We start from the raw sequence: 14,714 nt of genomic DNA on the forward strand, positions 1-14,714 counted from the left end.
GTTTTCTATGGGTCATGTTCACATCAATGCATTTTATGGAAAGGGCCAGGGACTTTTTTCTGGTTTTTGGTTCCATAGACTTCAATGGATCAAAAACATATATTGAAAAATGTAAATTGCGTCTGAATATGCAAACTGAAACCTGCAAAGGTGTGAACCAGGCCTTAGTCATGGTCTTTTGACTGAAATGCCATTTTAGTTTTAGTTGTATTTTAGTCATCTGAATTGTCTTAGATTTAGTTGTATTTTTGTTAGCTAAAATAGTGTTAATTTGTCAGTGAAATTACACTGGTTGTTAGGTCCAAGCACTGTCATATGACTTATGCTTTGTACACATGGTCGGACATTCCAACGACAAAATCCGTCAGATTTTTTCCGACAGATTTTGGCCCAAACTTGTCTTGCATACACAGGGTCGCACAAAGTTGTCGGAAAATCCGATTGTTTCAGAATGTGGTGACGTACAACACGTATGACAGGACTATAAAGAGGCCAGTAGCCAATAGCTTTTGTCTCATAATTTATTCTGAGCAGGCGTGGCACTTTGTCTACACACGATTGAAATTTAAACGATCGGATTTTGTTGTCGGAAAATTTTAGATCCAGATCTCAAACTTTGTGTGTCAGAAATTCCGACGGAAAAAGTCCGATGGAGCCCACACACGATCGGAATTTCCAACAACACAGTCTGATCGCACATTTTCCGTTGGAAAGTCCGACCGTGTGTACAGGGCGTAAGGGTTTCCCATCATTGTTGAGTTGTCAAAACAGTTGATGCCAACACTGGCTGCAGGGATGCCAGGAGCCTCGAGAGAGTGCAGATAAGTATATGGTGGTCATATTGTGTTCTGGCATGATAACAATTTAATGTATACCTTACTGTCCTGACCTATCATTGGTAAGAAATGTACAATTCGTCACTACATACCCATCACTGTATTGGAAGCTCTTATTTGAAGGATATGACTTGTTTTGGAAGTCGCATCATCTACTTGAATCTAATATTTTCTTTTACTTTGTATGTTTTTCTTGTATCTCCACGTTTTGTGGAAATGCTTTCTGTGTTCAAGTTTTGTTTTAAAGTGAAAAAAAATATGTTTAATAAAAATGACCTGATTCAAAAAGCAAGTATACAGTGGTCAAGTAATGTCCTTTGCAGAGACACTGTCACCTTGCCCTGTATAAGTAAGGCAATAGTACCTCTTTACAGTTTAAATACATTTTTTGTAAATAGGTTTAGAAATACGAGGGTTGTACCAAAAGTGATGCAAAAGTGAACCTAACTTTATACATAACTCTTGCATAGGTCATTCAAATTTCACATGTTAGCAGAGTAACTCTTCCTCTATAGTAACTCTTTTTCTACTTTGCACTTTTTTTATTGCAGCTAAATAATGGTTTCCAGGCAGAAGCAAGGTACAGTCATTGAGTTCTTCATGAAGAAAGGTACAGTCATTGAGTTCTTCATGAAGAAAGGTACAGTCATTGAGTTCTTCATGAAGAAAGGTACAGTCAATGAGTTCTTCATGAAGAAAGGTACAGTCAATGAGTTCTTCATGAAGAAAGGTACAGTCAATGAGTTTTTCATGAAGAAAGGTACAGTCAATGAGTTTTTCATGAAGAAAGGTACAGTCAATGAGTTCTTCATGAAGAAAGGTACAGTCATTGAGTTCTTCATGAAGAAAGGTACAGTCAATGAGTTCTTCATGAAGAAAGGTACAGTCAATGAGTTCTTCATGAAGAAAGGTACAGTCATTGAGTTCTTCATGAAGAAAGGTACAGTCATTGAGTTCTTCATGAAGAAAGGTACAGTCAATGAGTTCTTCATGAAGAAAGGTACAGTCAATGAGTTCTTCATGAAGAAAGGTACAGTCAATGAGTTCTTCATGAAGAACGGTACAGTCAATGAGTTCTTCATGAAGAAAGGGTGCAGGCTGACCAGCATCCACAGAAGGCTACATAATTTTTATGGAGATGACACCATTGATAAGAGCCACCAATGAAAAACATTGCTCTATCAATGTTGTCGTGAATCAATGATGTATCAATGACAGCATGTTGCTTCTGCTTAGCATCCATTATTTACCTGCATGAAAAAGAAGAAAAATTATTATTATAAAGAAAGAGTTTAGAAATCATACTTAACTAGGTGGATGGTCCGATGCTGCAGCTATCCCCCGCCGGCTCTAAGACTGAGAACTGAGCGATCAAACATTACTAATCGCTCAATTCTCAGTGCTCTGAGAGCAGAGAACTGGGGTGACTGTCAGTCACCTCTCTCTGCTCTGGGCCCCCCTAGACATGTGCAAAAGGAAAAAATTTGTTTAGTTTAGTTTAGTTTTAATTCATTAATTAATTTTGTTTAGTTATATTCGTTAAATTTGTTTTCGGATTTCGTTTCGTTTTCTACCGAATTCGAAAAATCAGTCGCATTCCAAAATATTTCAACCAAATTCGAAAATACTTCTACCGGATTCTAAATGATTTCAACATGATTCGAAATTATTCAACCGGATTCGAAAATATTTTGTGACCCGACTTTAGGGCCATGTATCTTGGGAGATTTGGAGATGTTGTAGTGCTAGTTCAATTGTGTTTGCATACCAAATTTGGTGTTTCTAGCTATAAGTGGCCGCGAGATATGTGGCCCCAAAGTTGGGTTGCAAAATGTCATTCTCTGCTGCAGAAAAGTACTTGGCATATTGCCCATATCTGGGGTCACTTGGTGGCAGGTGACGTGGCAAGTGGACCCACAACTTGGTCACGTGGCACTCATGGCCGGTCACATGGCACTCATGTCAGGTCACGTGGCACTCGTGGCCGATCACATGGCACTCGTGCAGGTCACGTGGCACTCGTGGCAGGTGTCGTGGCAAGTGGACAATACACAACTTGTGGCAGGTGACGTGGAAAGTGGACAATACACAACTTGGGGCAGGTGACGTGGCAAGTGGACAAATACAATACACAACTTGAGGCAAGTGGACAATGACATACAGCATATGCACTTGCCTTGCGATATCCGTGACTTCTTCAATCAGGCATGCTGACAACTTCATTGATACCATAAATATAAATAAAATAAGATGTGTGTGGTTTTTTTTGCACTGGTACACTGCAAGTATGAAAAGTTGTTGTGACAGATATATATAAGTAAGTATAAGTAACTAACCATCTTCCAAAATTTCTAATTCAAATAGAAAAGATTAGAACAGAATAGAAAAAAAATATAATTTAATAGAATAAAATAGAAAGAATATACAACCATCTTCTGAAATTCGAATTTGAATAGAATAAATTTGAATTTCGAATAGTATGATCTCAAATTTTTTAATTAATTAATTTTAAATTTGGATAGAAAAGATTATAATAAAATAGAAAATAGACTAGAAAAACGATAGAACAGAACAGAATAGAATATATTATATGTTATTCTGTTCTGTTCTATTGGTTTTCTAGTCTATTGTTTTATATTATATTAAAATCTCTTCTATTAAAATTGAATCATTATATACTAAATTCGAATTTTGGAAGATGGTTATAAATATATATATTTCTTTCCGACATTCAAATTTCGTATAGAATTAATTTGAATTTGAATAGAAAAAATTAGAATAGAAATAGAGAATAGACTAGAACAATAGAGCAGAATAGAATATAGATACTATCTATTTCATTTTAATTTTTTTTTGCAGATTACCATTTGTTTTAATAAGATCTCCTGCAGACTATTAGCATCTATTTCATTTTTTTTGCAGATCTTCTGCAGACTATTAGTATCTATTTTGTTTTCTCACCAGATCTCCTGCAGACTATTAGCATCTATTTCTTTTTTAGCAGATCTCCTGTAGATTATTAACAGCCATTTCACTTCTTTTTTTTTCAGATCTCCTGCAGACTGTTAGAATCTATTTCATTTTTGCATTAGAACAGCCATTTTCTTTAGTTCAGCAGATCTCCTGCAAACTATTAGCATCTATTTCATTTTTTTTTCAGATTACTATTTATTTCCATCAGATCTCCTGCAGACTATTAGCATTTATATAATTTTTTTGCAGATCTCCTGAAGACTATTAGTATCTATTTAATTTTCTCATCAGATCTGCAGACTATAAGCATCTATTTATTTATTTTTGCTGGTCTGCTGCAGACTATTAGCAGCAATTTCCCTGTGTATAGAGATATAAGCGGTGATGTCTTTCTTGTTGTCTCTTCCTCATACCGTTCCTCCATTCATAAATGAAATAGATGCTAATAGTCTGCAGGAGATCTGCTGAAATAAAGGAAATGGCCGCTCTAATGCAAAATAAGAAAAGAAAAATGAAATAGATGCTAATAGTCTGCAGGAGATCTGCAAAAAATGAAATAGATGTTAATATACTGCAGGAGATCTGATGGAAATAAATAGTAATCTGCAAAAAAAATGAAATTGATTCAAACAGTCTGCAGGAGATCTGCAAAAAAAAAAAAAGAAGTGAAATGGCTGTTAATAGTCTACAGGAGATCTGCAACAAAAAAGAAATAGATGCTAATAGTCTGCAGGAGATCTGGTGAGAAAACGAAATAGATACTAATAGTCTGCAGGAGATCTGCAAAAAATGAAATAGATGCTAATAGTCTGCAGGAGATCTTATGGAAACAAATAGTAATCTGCAAAAGAAATTAAAAATGAAATAGATAGTATCTATATTCTATTCTGTTCTATTGTTTTTTCTAGTCTAGTCGCTATTTCCATCCTAATCTTTTCTATTCAAATTCAAATTCATTCTATATGAAATTCAAAGGTCGAAAAAAAAAATAATTATATATATATATATATATATATCTATATATATATATATATATATATATATCTATATATATATATATATATAGATATATATATATATATATAGATATATATATATATATATAGATATATATATATATATATATATAAAACCATCTTCCGAAATTCACATTTAGTATATAATGATTTTGACTTTAATAGAAAAGATTTTAATAGAATGTAAAAAATAGACTAGAAAAACAATAGAACAGAATAAAATAAAATCTATTCTATTCTGTTCTATCGTTTTTCTAGTCTATTTTCTATTTTATTATAATGTTTTCTATCCAAATTTAAAATTAATTAATTAAAAAATTTGAATTCATACTATTCGAAATTCAAATTTATTCTATTTGTCATTTTTCAAATTTGATTAGAATTTCGTCCGAATTCGGTTGAATTAGTTAGCATTGTAATTCAGTAATTTGGATGTATCCGAATGTCCGCATAATGAAAATTCGGAACAAAACGTAATGCACATGTCTAGCCCCCCCCCCACGCTCACTGGAAAGCTGGGCTGTGGAGGTGGGGGGAACGGCTGGGCCAAGTATCGGTCCAGGCTTCTGGTTGGATCCTGACCATATGTTCATGATATTTCCCCAGCCTGGACTGGCTCTGTGATGTCAGCAGACAGAGTGTAGAACAAACTGCACTTCTGTGAACCACAAGAGAACTACAGCCAAACGAGCTTTGGCTGTACTTCTCCTTTAATTATTTTTAACTGCATTGATCTACTTGTTTTGTATTATTTGTTTCTTGTATGGCTTTTGATCCTTGCATTTGTGCAAATTTTAGTTGTTGGCACTGTAATTACTGTTGACTCAGCAAAAAAAAAAAAAAAAAGAAATAAAGAGTTACCTGAAATAGTGGAGGTCATTATATGATTGCTGGTAAAGAGGCAGTTATGTTCCTTTAGCTGGTGTTCAAGTTTTCATGTCTCATTATGAAATCCATTAACGTGGTTTGGAAATGTTGTTTCCTCTTGAGAATCTCAGCTGGTCGATTTTTACATATGAATTTTCTTTTTTTGGTTCTGCTCGTTTCAGTTCCTATTATAGATTTATCTTGAAAACTACAATGAAGTACAATGAAGGCAAGGTTCTGAAGACCCACATTTTTCACACGTGACATTTCTGCTTTATTTCAGCAATATCAGAATGCCTCAAAACTGGAACAGTTTGTGACACGTTTTCTGTTGAAGGAAACACTGAACCAGCTGCAGTCTCTCCAGAACTCATTAGAATGTGCCATGGAAACTACGGAGGAGCAGACACGCCAGGAAAGGTGGGTTTGGGAAAGCATCAAAAAGTACTAGTTCATAGAGCTCACATCTGTTTATCATTTAGGTTCAGATCCACTTTTGCTCCAATTGATCTGTACTATGTGTGAAATGTGCAAATTTTCTGTCAAAAACATTACAACTTTTACAGAAATGTCTGTCTGTATACTCAGTAGGGTTCTGTAAAAAGAGAGGGGAGAGGGAGTGCTGTCCATAGCAGTTAGTCATATTTCAGTTGTGATAACTATACTGTAGCTCAAGCAAACAAAGCAAGCATCTGATTGGTTGCTTTGGGGAGATGCCAAATTCAACCTTCATGATTTTTAAAAGCCAAAAGTGAACATATTTTGTGTTTGGCTACTTTATATCTTTTAAAGGGATAGTTTATCCTTACATTTTAATGTCTTTACTAACATCCTTCATACTTGTTAATTCAGTTTTGAGAGGACACTGAAGGCCTGCAGCACCCCTGGGGTTTATTTACTAAGGCTCGGTTCACACAGGGGGCGACACGAGGCGACACGACTTGCCGTGCCGCGACCTGACAAGTCGCCCCCGTTCTGTACTACGGAACCGTTCTAAGAGGAGCGACTCGAGTCGCTCCGACTTAGAAAAAAGGTTCCTGTACTACTTTTGGGCGACCTCGGGCGACTTGCATTGACTTCTATACAGAAGTCATTTGCAAGTCACCGCTGAGGTCGCGGCACGGCAAGTCGTGTCGCCCCCTGTGTGAACCGAGCCTTAAGGCAAGTCCACTTTGCACTACAAGTGCACTTGGAAGTGCAGTTTATGTAGATCTGAGGGGAAGATAGAAATGAGTGGAAGCTCTGCTAATTTCTATCATCCAATCATGTGCAAGCTAAAATGCTGTTTTTTATTGTCCATGCATGTCACCATCGAATCTACAGCGACTACACTTCCAAGTGCACTCCAGTGAGGAGACCCCTTTGCTGAAAATCCTTTATAAGCTGTGATTGCTTTATCACTTCACCAGTTTACAAGGCCATACGTTTTTTTAGGGTATTTAATTTGATGTGACTAGAGCAGTGTTCTCAACTGGGGTTCCACGGAACCCTACGTTTCTGCAAGAGTTAACCAGGGGTTCTGCGGCGATCAACCAAGGCAGTTGACTGGTAGATTGCATCCCCTCTGCTGACTCATATACAGCTACACAAGCAAGCGCCTCTGCTTAGGTAGCTGTGCACCACTGCTCCCAACTGGCCCCTGCTCCCCTCCTGTTCATCCCGGGTGCTTATATGCAACATTCTCTGGGATGAACAGGAGGGGGGCCACGGGGAACAATGTGGCATAATAAAACTCATCACAGCCGCTTATCTGCTTAGCTCTGCGAATGAAGAAGGCCACTGCCCTGCCATTTGCACTGAGCTCTTTTAGGGTACCCTGATTCCATGTGCTCTGATCCCATTTGCTCTGATCCCATGTGCCCTGATCCTGTTAAAGTGCTCTGATCCCAGGTGCCCTGATCCCATGTAATGTGCCCTGCTGTGTGCCCCAAAATGTGCCCTGCTTCCATGTGTTGTGCCCCACCCCAATGTAATGTGCCCTGATGCCCCCCATGCAGGGCTGCCAACAAGGGGATACCACAAGCCCTCTTGTACCGGGCCCGGCTGGTAGGGACTGGAGGGGACTCCCAAATTATGGGTACTATACTAATCCTGCATTTGGATTCCATGCCTTAATGTGTGCAGGGGAAAGCAGAAAGCAAACTATTTAAACACCTTCGGGAGTAATCTGTAGCCACATGTCCAGACGATTACATTAAAGTCCCCCTGGGGACAGGGACCCCTTCTCGCCTGGGGACAGGGACTCCTTCTCACCTAGGTACAGGGACCCCATCTCCCCTGGGGACAGGGATCCCTTCTCACATGGGGACAGGGGCCCCTTCTCCCCTGGGGACAGGGTCCCCTCTCACCTGAGGACAGGGACCCCTCTCACCTGGGGACAGGGACCCCTTCTTCCCTTGTGACAGGGACTCCATCTCACCTGGGGACAGTGACCACTTCTCACTTAGGGACAGGGATCCCATCACCCCTGTGGATGGGACCCCATCACCATCTCCTCTAGAGATGTGGTCCCCTTCTCCCCTAGGGATGGGGACCCCATCTGCCCTTAGGGCAGGGACCCCATTTTCCCTGGGGACAGGAACCCCATCTCCAGACCATGCTGGCTGGCAGGGCTAGCTTAAGCCATCCTTGGGTGCCAGGATGGGGGAAAGGGCAGTAAAATCCGAATCCCCAGCCACATGGTCCCTCAGGGTGAGCTGGCTTTGTATTAGTGAAGCACCTTAAAGTGAGGTAAACCTGTACTGTTATAATTACTATGTTAGGATTATTATTATCTTCATTTATTAGCAGGTGAATGTGGCCCTCCATGCATTCACATACATTGAATCCGGCCCTTAAGTGGAAAAAGGTTGCTGACCTCTGCCATAAACTATAACCCTTCCTAAACACCTTAGTGCCCTTCTCCCCACCTTTGGGTGTCCTCTCACCTGATTCAATGGACCTTTTATAGTAATTGATAATAGCTTCCGAATCCTGTGCCGAGTGGCTGCTGCAAGCGACCTCCTGTGCTCACAATGCAGCAGGGGGATTGCTCGGCACAGGACCCAGAATCTAGTGGCATAACTGTAATAGTGCTGCCTACTACAGTGATTTCAAGTTTCCCGGGCGGATCTCAGAGGTATGGCACATACATATTTAAATTGATCCAAGCTGAGCCAATGTAACTAATTGCTAAAGATTGCTATACCTAAACTTAAGCTCTAATGACGTCACGTCAGTGTTCTGATGTCATATACATGTAGCGCTGGCTCCTAACGAGCAGGCGCTATTGTTTTTGTAAAGTTAAGTTGTCTGAAGCCACAGTTGGGCTTTGGGATTATTTTTCAAAATTTCTGGTTTCAGTACCAGTCCAGCTGGGTTGCACTTGGTTCTCCTTGACCGTAGGTGCCGCTGCCATCGCCGGCAAGAGTAGAAACGCAGTCTAGCTGGATGCATTGGATGCCACTTATCTCTCAGAACCATCCCAGTGGGAGTGTTTTCCTGCTGTGCATACTGGGGGGTGGTATTTAAGGTACCAATGCCATGTTGGCGGGGGATTATTTTCTGTCTGTTTGGTTCTGGTGGTCCTCCTGACCCAGCCCCATGGCCCTCCTGGCCTGGAGTGCGGAACTATGCATCCTGTGTCTCAGGGCTGGCTGGCCCAAGGCGATGCAACTGAAGGGATAGGCCCAAGCGAATTTCGGGGCCTACTGATCCAGGGATGTTCCGGTGCTGTCTCATCAGAAGGGAGAGGCCCAGCAACTGGAGAACCCCAGGGGAGGACTCTTTCTGGAGAAGACCGTGCACAAGGCTGGTTTCTCTGAAGGAGCCTGGAGACTTAGTTGAAGGATGCAACCTGGATCAACACTCATACGGTATCGCCAGATCGGCTGAGAGAAACTGGTACTGTATGTCAGTTCTTTAAATGTATCCACATCCCTCAGTAATGCTCAAGTGCATCTCACAAGTCTGTGGCAGAGACTTTACCGAGCATCCCACCGGCTGCTTTACCTAGTGAGAGAGGTCTATCCGGGGGTTGTTGAATCCAGATGTGGAATAGTTTTATTCTCTGGATTCTCTTATTACTTTCACCTTGCAATTTAAGTACCTGAACTCACCCCTAACCCTCTATCCTCCATTAAGAGACTTTGTTTTTTCTAAATAAATAACCCAAAAGAGGATTCAGTGTCAGTTTCAACATTCTTTGGGCCATTTGCCACGGGATCCCCAAGACGGAGAAACAAGCAGGTGAGGTAACGGTAAACCCAAATCAAACCAGCAGCTCCTTCGGGGGTCAGTGCTACATACAGTACTTGGTCATTACACCACCCATAATAGGTAGAATTCCAGAATGGTGTGCTATGGGAATACCGTGCAAGTTTAGGTAATTGACCTGAATAGTAACTTTATATGTACTGACTGACTACAGTTATCAAAAATCCTATGCTTTGTGGTAAAAAAGTGCAGTGATGTAAATAGGTGGTATTATTGTACATGCACAGAGCACTGTGTACTCCACCACGTCTTAAAAAATGTCCCCAATACTCTAATCTTTTTATCTTAACACATCAGCTAACTGAAAGCGAAGAGATTTGCAATTAAGTAAATGACAACAAAATGTTTCAGTCTGATTAAAAGCAATCATGTATGCTAATGTCACTAGCACTTCATTGCAAATGACAGATTTTGGGGCACCAGCAGGTGCTGCTATGTATTCCAGAGCATGCTGCTCCTAATAGATCATCAAAAAAACCTGTATTAAAATTATACAAATATCAAATACAAACTGGGGAAGTAGTGTGTTTGTACCTTGAAAATACATTTATTTTTAACCAATTCAGCTCTGGAAGGTTTACCCTTCTTCCTGACCAGGGTATTTTTTGAAATACGGCACTGAGTTGCTTTAACTGACAATTGGGCAGGCGTGCAACAATGTACCCAAATAAAATGTATGCCCATTTTCCTACAAATAGAGCTTTCTTTTGGTGGTATTTGATCACCTCTGCAGTTATTTTTTTTTTTTTTGCACTAGAAACAAAGAATTTTTACTGTCTGCTCTAAAACCAGATAAAGTGTGTATAAGGGTGCTCTAATTAACAGATCAAGCAGATATCAGTCTATGTTGAAATGTAAAGGGGTCTTCATGCACTTCACTTGAAGAGAAAAGCAGACTTTGGAAATAAAATAGAAAGAAAAAAAGGTGCCTCTATGTGCAGAAGTAAAACTTTATGTATCCCAAAGGGGTTAAAAACACTTACAAAAGGGTAGATGAGTAGGAGCACATCATATTAATAATATTGCAGGTGGTCTGGCATTCTGGTAGTCCCAAGGAGTCCCAAAGATATCCGAAGATGTAACTCTATGGCTACATATTCTGAAGTGGCCAGCAGAGCCACAGCTCCCTGGATTCTGGGGAGACAGCTGAGCTGTCTGAGACAGCGTGATAACCGAATCCCGGAAGTGACGTCATTGGGAAAGGACCAGCAACCAGTGGACCGCAAGCCGGAAGTGATGTAATCGACATATGATGCGTTTCGGAACAGCTAATTGGTTCCTTCTTCAAGCAATGACAGGTTACCTTTAAGCAGAGCTTCTTATGGTCTGTGGGTGGGCTTTTGGCAGGACTGTGGGTGGACATCATTAGAACAAAATGGAACACTAAGCTTATACAAGCCTATAAAGTGACATGATAAATATAAAAACAACGTACTGGGCACACAAAAGGAAAAACAAAAGACTGAATACAGGGCAAAATGATGCAAAAACAGCAAGAGTAATGCGCACACAAATAGCTAATAGCACTGCATGCAGATGGAACATAGCAGCTAGATGGCACGTCACGTATGTGTACATCAACAATAAACAAAAAATGGTGAACAATATACATCGGTGGATCTATAGTATTATACTGAATGTACAGGTTAAGAAAGGGAATCATTAACAGATATATTAAAAGGAGTATATTTAAAAGTTGTAGATAATATATATATATACCCTGTTTCCCCTAAAATAAGACCTAGCGTGAGTGTGGGTGATGGCTGCAATATAAGCCCTACCCCCAAATAAGCCCCACCCTCTTTCCCCGAAAATAAGCCCTACCCTGAGAATAAGACATAGAAGGACTTTAACTAGGGCTTATTTGGGGGGTAGGGCTTATATTGCAGCCATCGTCGACAATCACGCTAGGTCATATTTTAGGGGAAACAGGGTGTATATATATATATATATATATATATATATATATATATATATATATATATATATATATGAAAAAGGAAAACATATAAAAAGATAATCTATAAAGCAAGGAGCATATATAATGATGTATATGCACACAAAAAATGCACATGGGCAAAATCATGTACCCATACACACATACACATCTCAAAAAACAATGCATGAGATATTATTGTCCACTGTGGGACATGTGGAATAAAGTGATAAGTACTAACGGATATGAGCAGCGCTATATGATATGAGTAGGTTACATAGTCATTTTCCTCACTCATAACTATTTAAAATTTGATGATGAGTTTTTTCTACAGGTAAATGGAACAGCTATGGGCGCAAATATTGTGCCATTATATGCAAATCTCACCATGGGACAGTGGGAATCCTCTCACATCTGGCACAACAATCCCTTTTTGTTCAACATTGTGTTTTATGGCAGGTATATTGACGATGTGATCATCATCTGGGATGGAAATTAATCTATATTTTCGCATTTTGTAGCACACTGTAACAATAACAACATGGGTTTGACATTCACTTCGGTCATGGATAAGGAGAAAATGGCCTTCCTAGAGCTTTATTTTGTTGGCAAGGATAGTCATGCCAGAAATTGCACCAAACGGCAGGCAATTCCTTCCTTCATTATAAGAACTGCCATCATCCCCAATGGCTCAATTCTATACCCAAAACTATGCCTAGGGAGGGCTTATTAACTGTAGGGAAGGTGCTTTTACTACTTCAAGACTTGGGTTGGTATTTCTGCTTCACAGGAACACAGGATCCATGTGTTCTGTACTCATGGAATCACAGTCTGCCTTGTTTACATAGGTAGACTGTCATTCGTCAGAGTACTGAATGATCAGCAGGTCCCAGGGAACATTTGGTCCACGGGACCTTCTGATCAGTTCCTGCTGTGTAAAATCACAGCAGGTGCGAGCCACTGTCGACGCAAGCTTGCTCCCAAAACACGGAAGTGCAGAATCACATATATATATATACGTGATTCCGCACAGAGTGGCCACCCTGCAGCAGTAAATATTTTACAGGGGGTATTAGCAGATCCAGTATGATCATATGTACCCAGCAAACTAGTGTCAGTGCAATCCATGTTTCAGTGCACCTCACTGCTTACTTTTTTTTTTTTTTAAGTGTCACTTCAGTAATTTCTCTGCACAGCAGTGCAGTGTATTGTGCTGCTGTGTGGTGACACCCGGTGCCTACCAGTGCTGTGTGGTGCCATCCAATACTATGCAGAAAAATGCAGACGTGTATCGGCATTGTGGTGTAAACAGGACACATAGAAAACAATTGTTTTCTAGGTGCCCTAGCAGTGACATGCATTTATCCAGAAAAACACAGGTCACCACAGATAATGTAACCAAGCCCCAAATGCTATACTTATTTCATGTGGTTTTAATGGTAGAAAAACACTGCCAGGTTTAGGTGTGTGTCATGTAAATGCTTTATGACTGAAATAATAAAATGTCCTTTTTGGGTCACATCACAAGAACTTAAAGCCATATCTCCCAAGTTTCTGAAATTATAAAGAGGGACACCTTTTAGCACACAGTATGTAGGGAGAGGTTGGGCTCCCAGTTCCACTGACCACAAAGATCTAGTATGCAGAATATGATTTGCTTAACCATACAAGTGCTTTATTTTGGCTTTTCGGTATAACAAATGCAGTTATTGGCTTAACAGTTTAGTGCAGCATAAGACTTTTGGTAGGAAAATTGTTTATTTTGAATAGAGATATTCAAATAAGACCAGAAAGAGGGACACAGGTATTTGGTCTCAAATTAGCAACAATTGGGAACTATGGTTATAGTACCTCCAGGAATCAACCTCAACAATGACTGCAAAATCGGTAACACTGCTACATACAGGCATACCCCACTTTTAAGTACACAATGGGGTGTATTTACTAAAGCTGGAAAGTGCAAAATCAGGCTCACTTCTGCATAGAAACCAATCAGCTTCTAACCCCAGCTTGTTCAATTAAGCTTTGGTAATAAAACCTGGAAGCTCATTGGATTCTATGCAGAAGTGAGCCTGATTTTTCACTTTCCAGCTTTACTAAATACACTCCATTGTGTACTTAAAAGTTGGGTATGCCTGTATTACTAGGAGGATTGCTCTTAGTACATAGAAACCATGAGCACTTTCATACCTCTACTTAGCAGGCAGCAAGTAAAAATGGGTCTAGCTGGTTTGGGACTGAAAGTAAGTAACCACCTTATAGATCTGATCTAGCTAAAAAATGTGTGCAATGCAAGTCTACGGAGATTTGCTAAAGAGGTAAAACATGTTCACTTTGCAAACTGAATTTTCACTTTACAATGAAATCCACTTAGCTACGTGAATGTGGTGAAAATTATTTTTGCAAAGAATACCAAATCACATGAAGGGAATTTAAAAAAAGAGGATGTTTGCATGCATAAAATTGGGTGATGAAAGTCAGCAGAGCTTTACTTCAAACCAATAAGCTAAGGGAAAGTTCCTTTACAAAGTAAAAATTCACTTAAGTAAGAGAACAGACAATTTGCCTTTAGTAAATCAACCCCTATGTGACTTGTATACAATCGCAGCTTATGACTTCACAGTGTAATGATCAGGCATGTACTGGCCATAGGGACTATAGGGAGTTTCCCGGTGGGCCGATGGCTCAGTGGGCCGGTTTCAGTGACAGCAGTGGCATCGCTGGGGGACGACAACTTTTGGGGCTATAGCCCCTAATCTGGGGCCCATAGCCCAGAGTCACTCCAGGAGTCCCCAACCACAGGGTCCCGGCCCACTACTTGCCCTCTTTCTG

General features: G+C 40.0%; 1 protein-coding gene across 1 annotated transcript in view; it reads left to right on the forward strand.

Moving 5' to 3' along the window:
* NECAB1 (N-terminal EF-hand calcium binding protein 1) overlaps window positions 1-14,714 on the forward strand; it is a 301,490-nt gene that overhangs the window by 231,791 nt on the left and 54,985 nt on the right. The window contains exon 6 of the mRNA XM_077493000.1: window positions 5,976-6,112. Coding sequence (XP_077349126.1) covers window positions 5,976-6,112 — 137 coding nt within the window. The remainder of the gene's footprint in view (window positions 1-5,975; window positions 6,113-14,714) is intronic.

This window comes from Lithobates pipiens, unplaced genomic scaffold, assembly GCF_037356315.1.
Source record: "Lithobates pipiens isolate NorthernLeopardFrog02 unplaced genomic scaffold, aLitPip1_a1.2 Scaffold_19, whole genome shotgun sequence".
Lineage (NCBI taxonomy): Eukaryota > Metazoa > Chordata > Amphibia > Anura > Ranidae > Lithobates > Lithobates pipiens.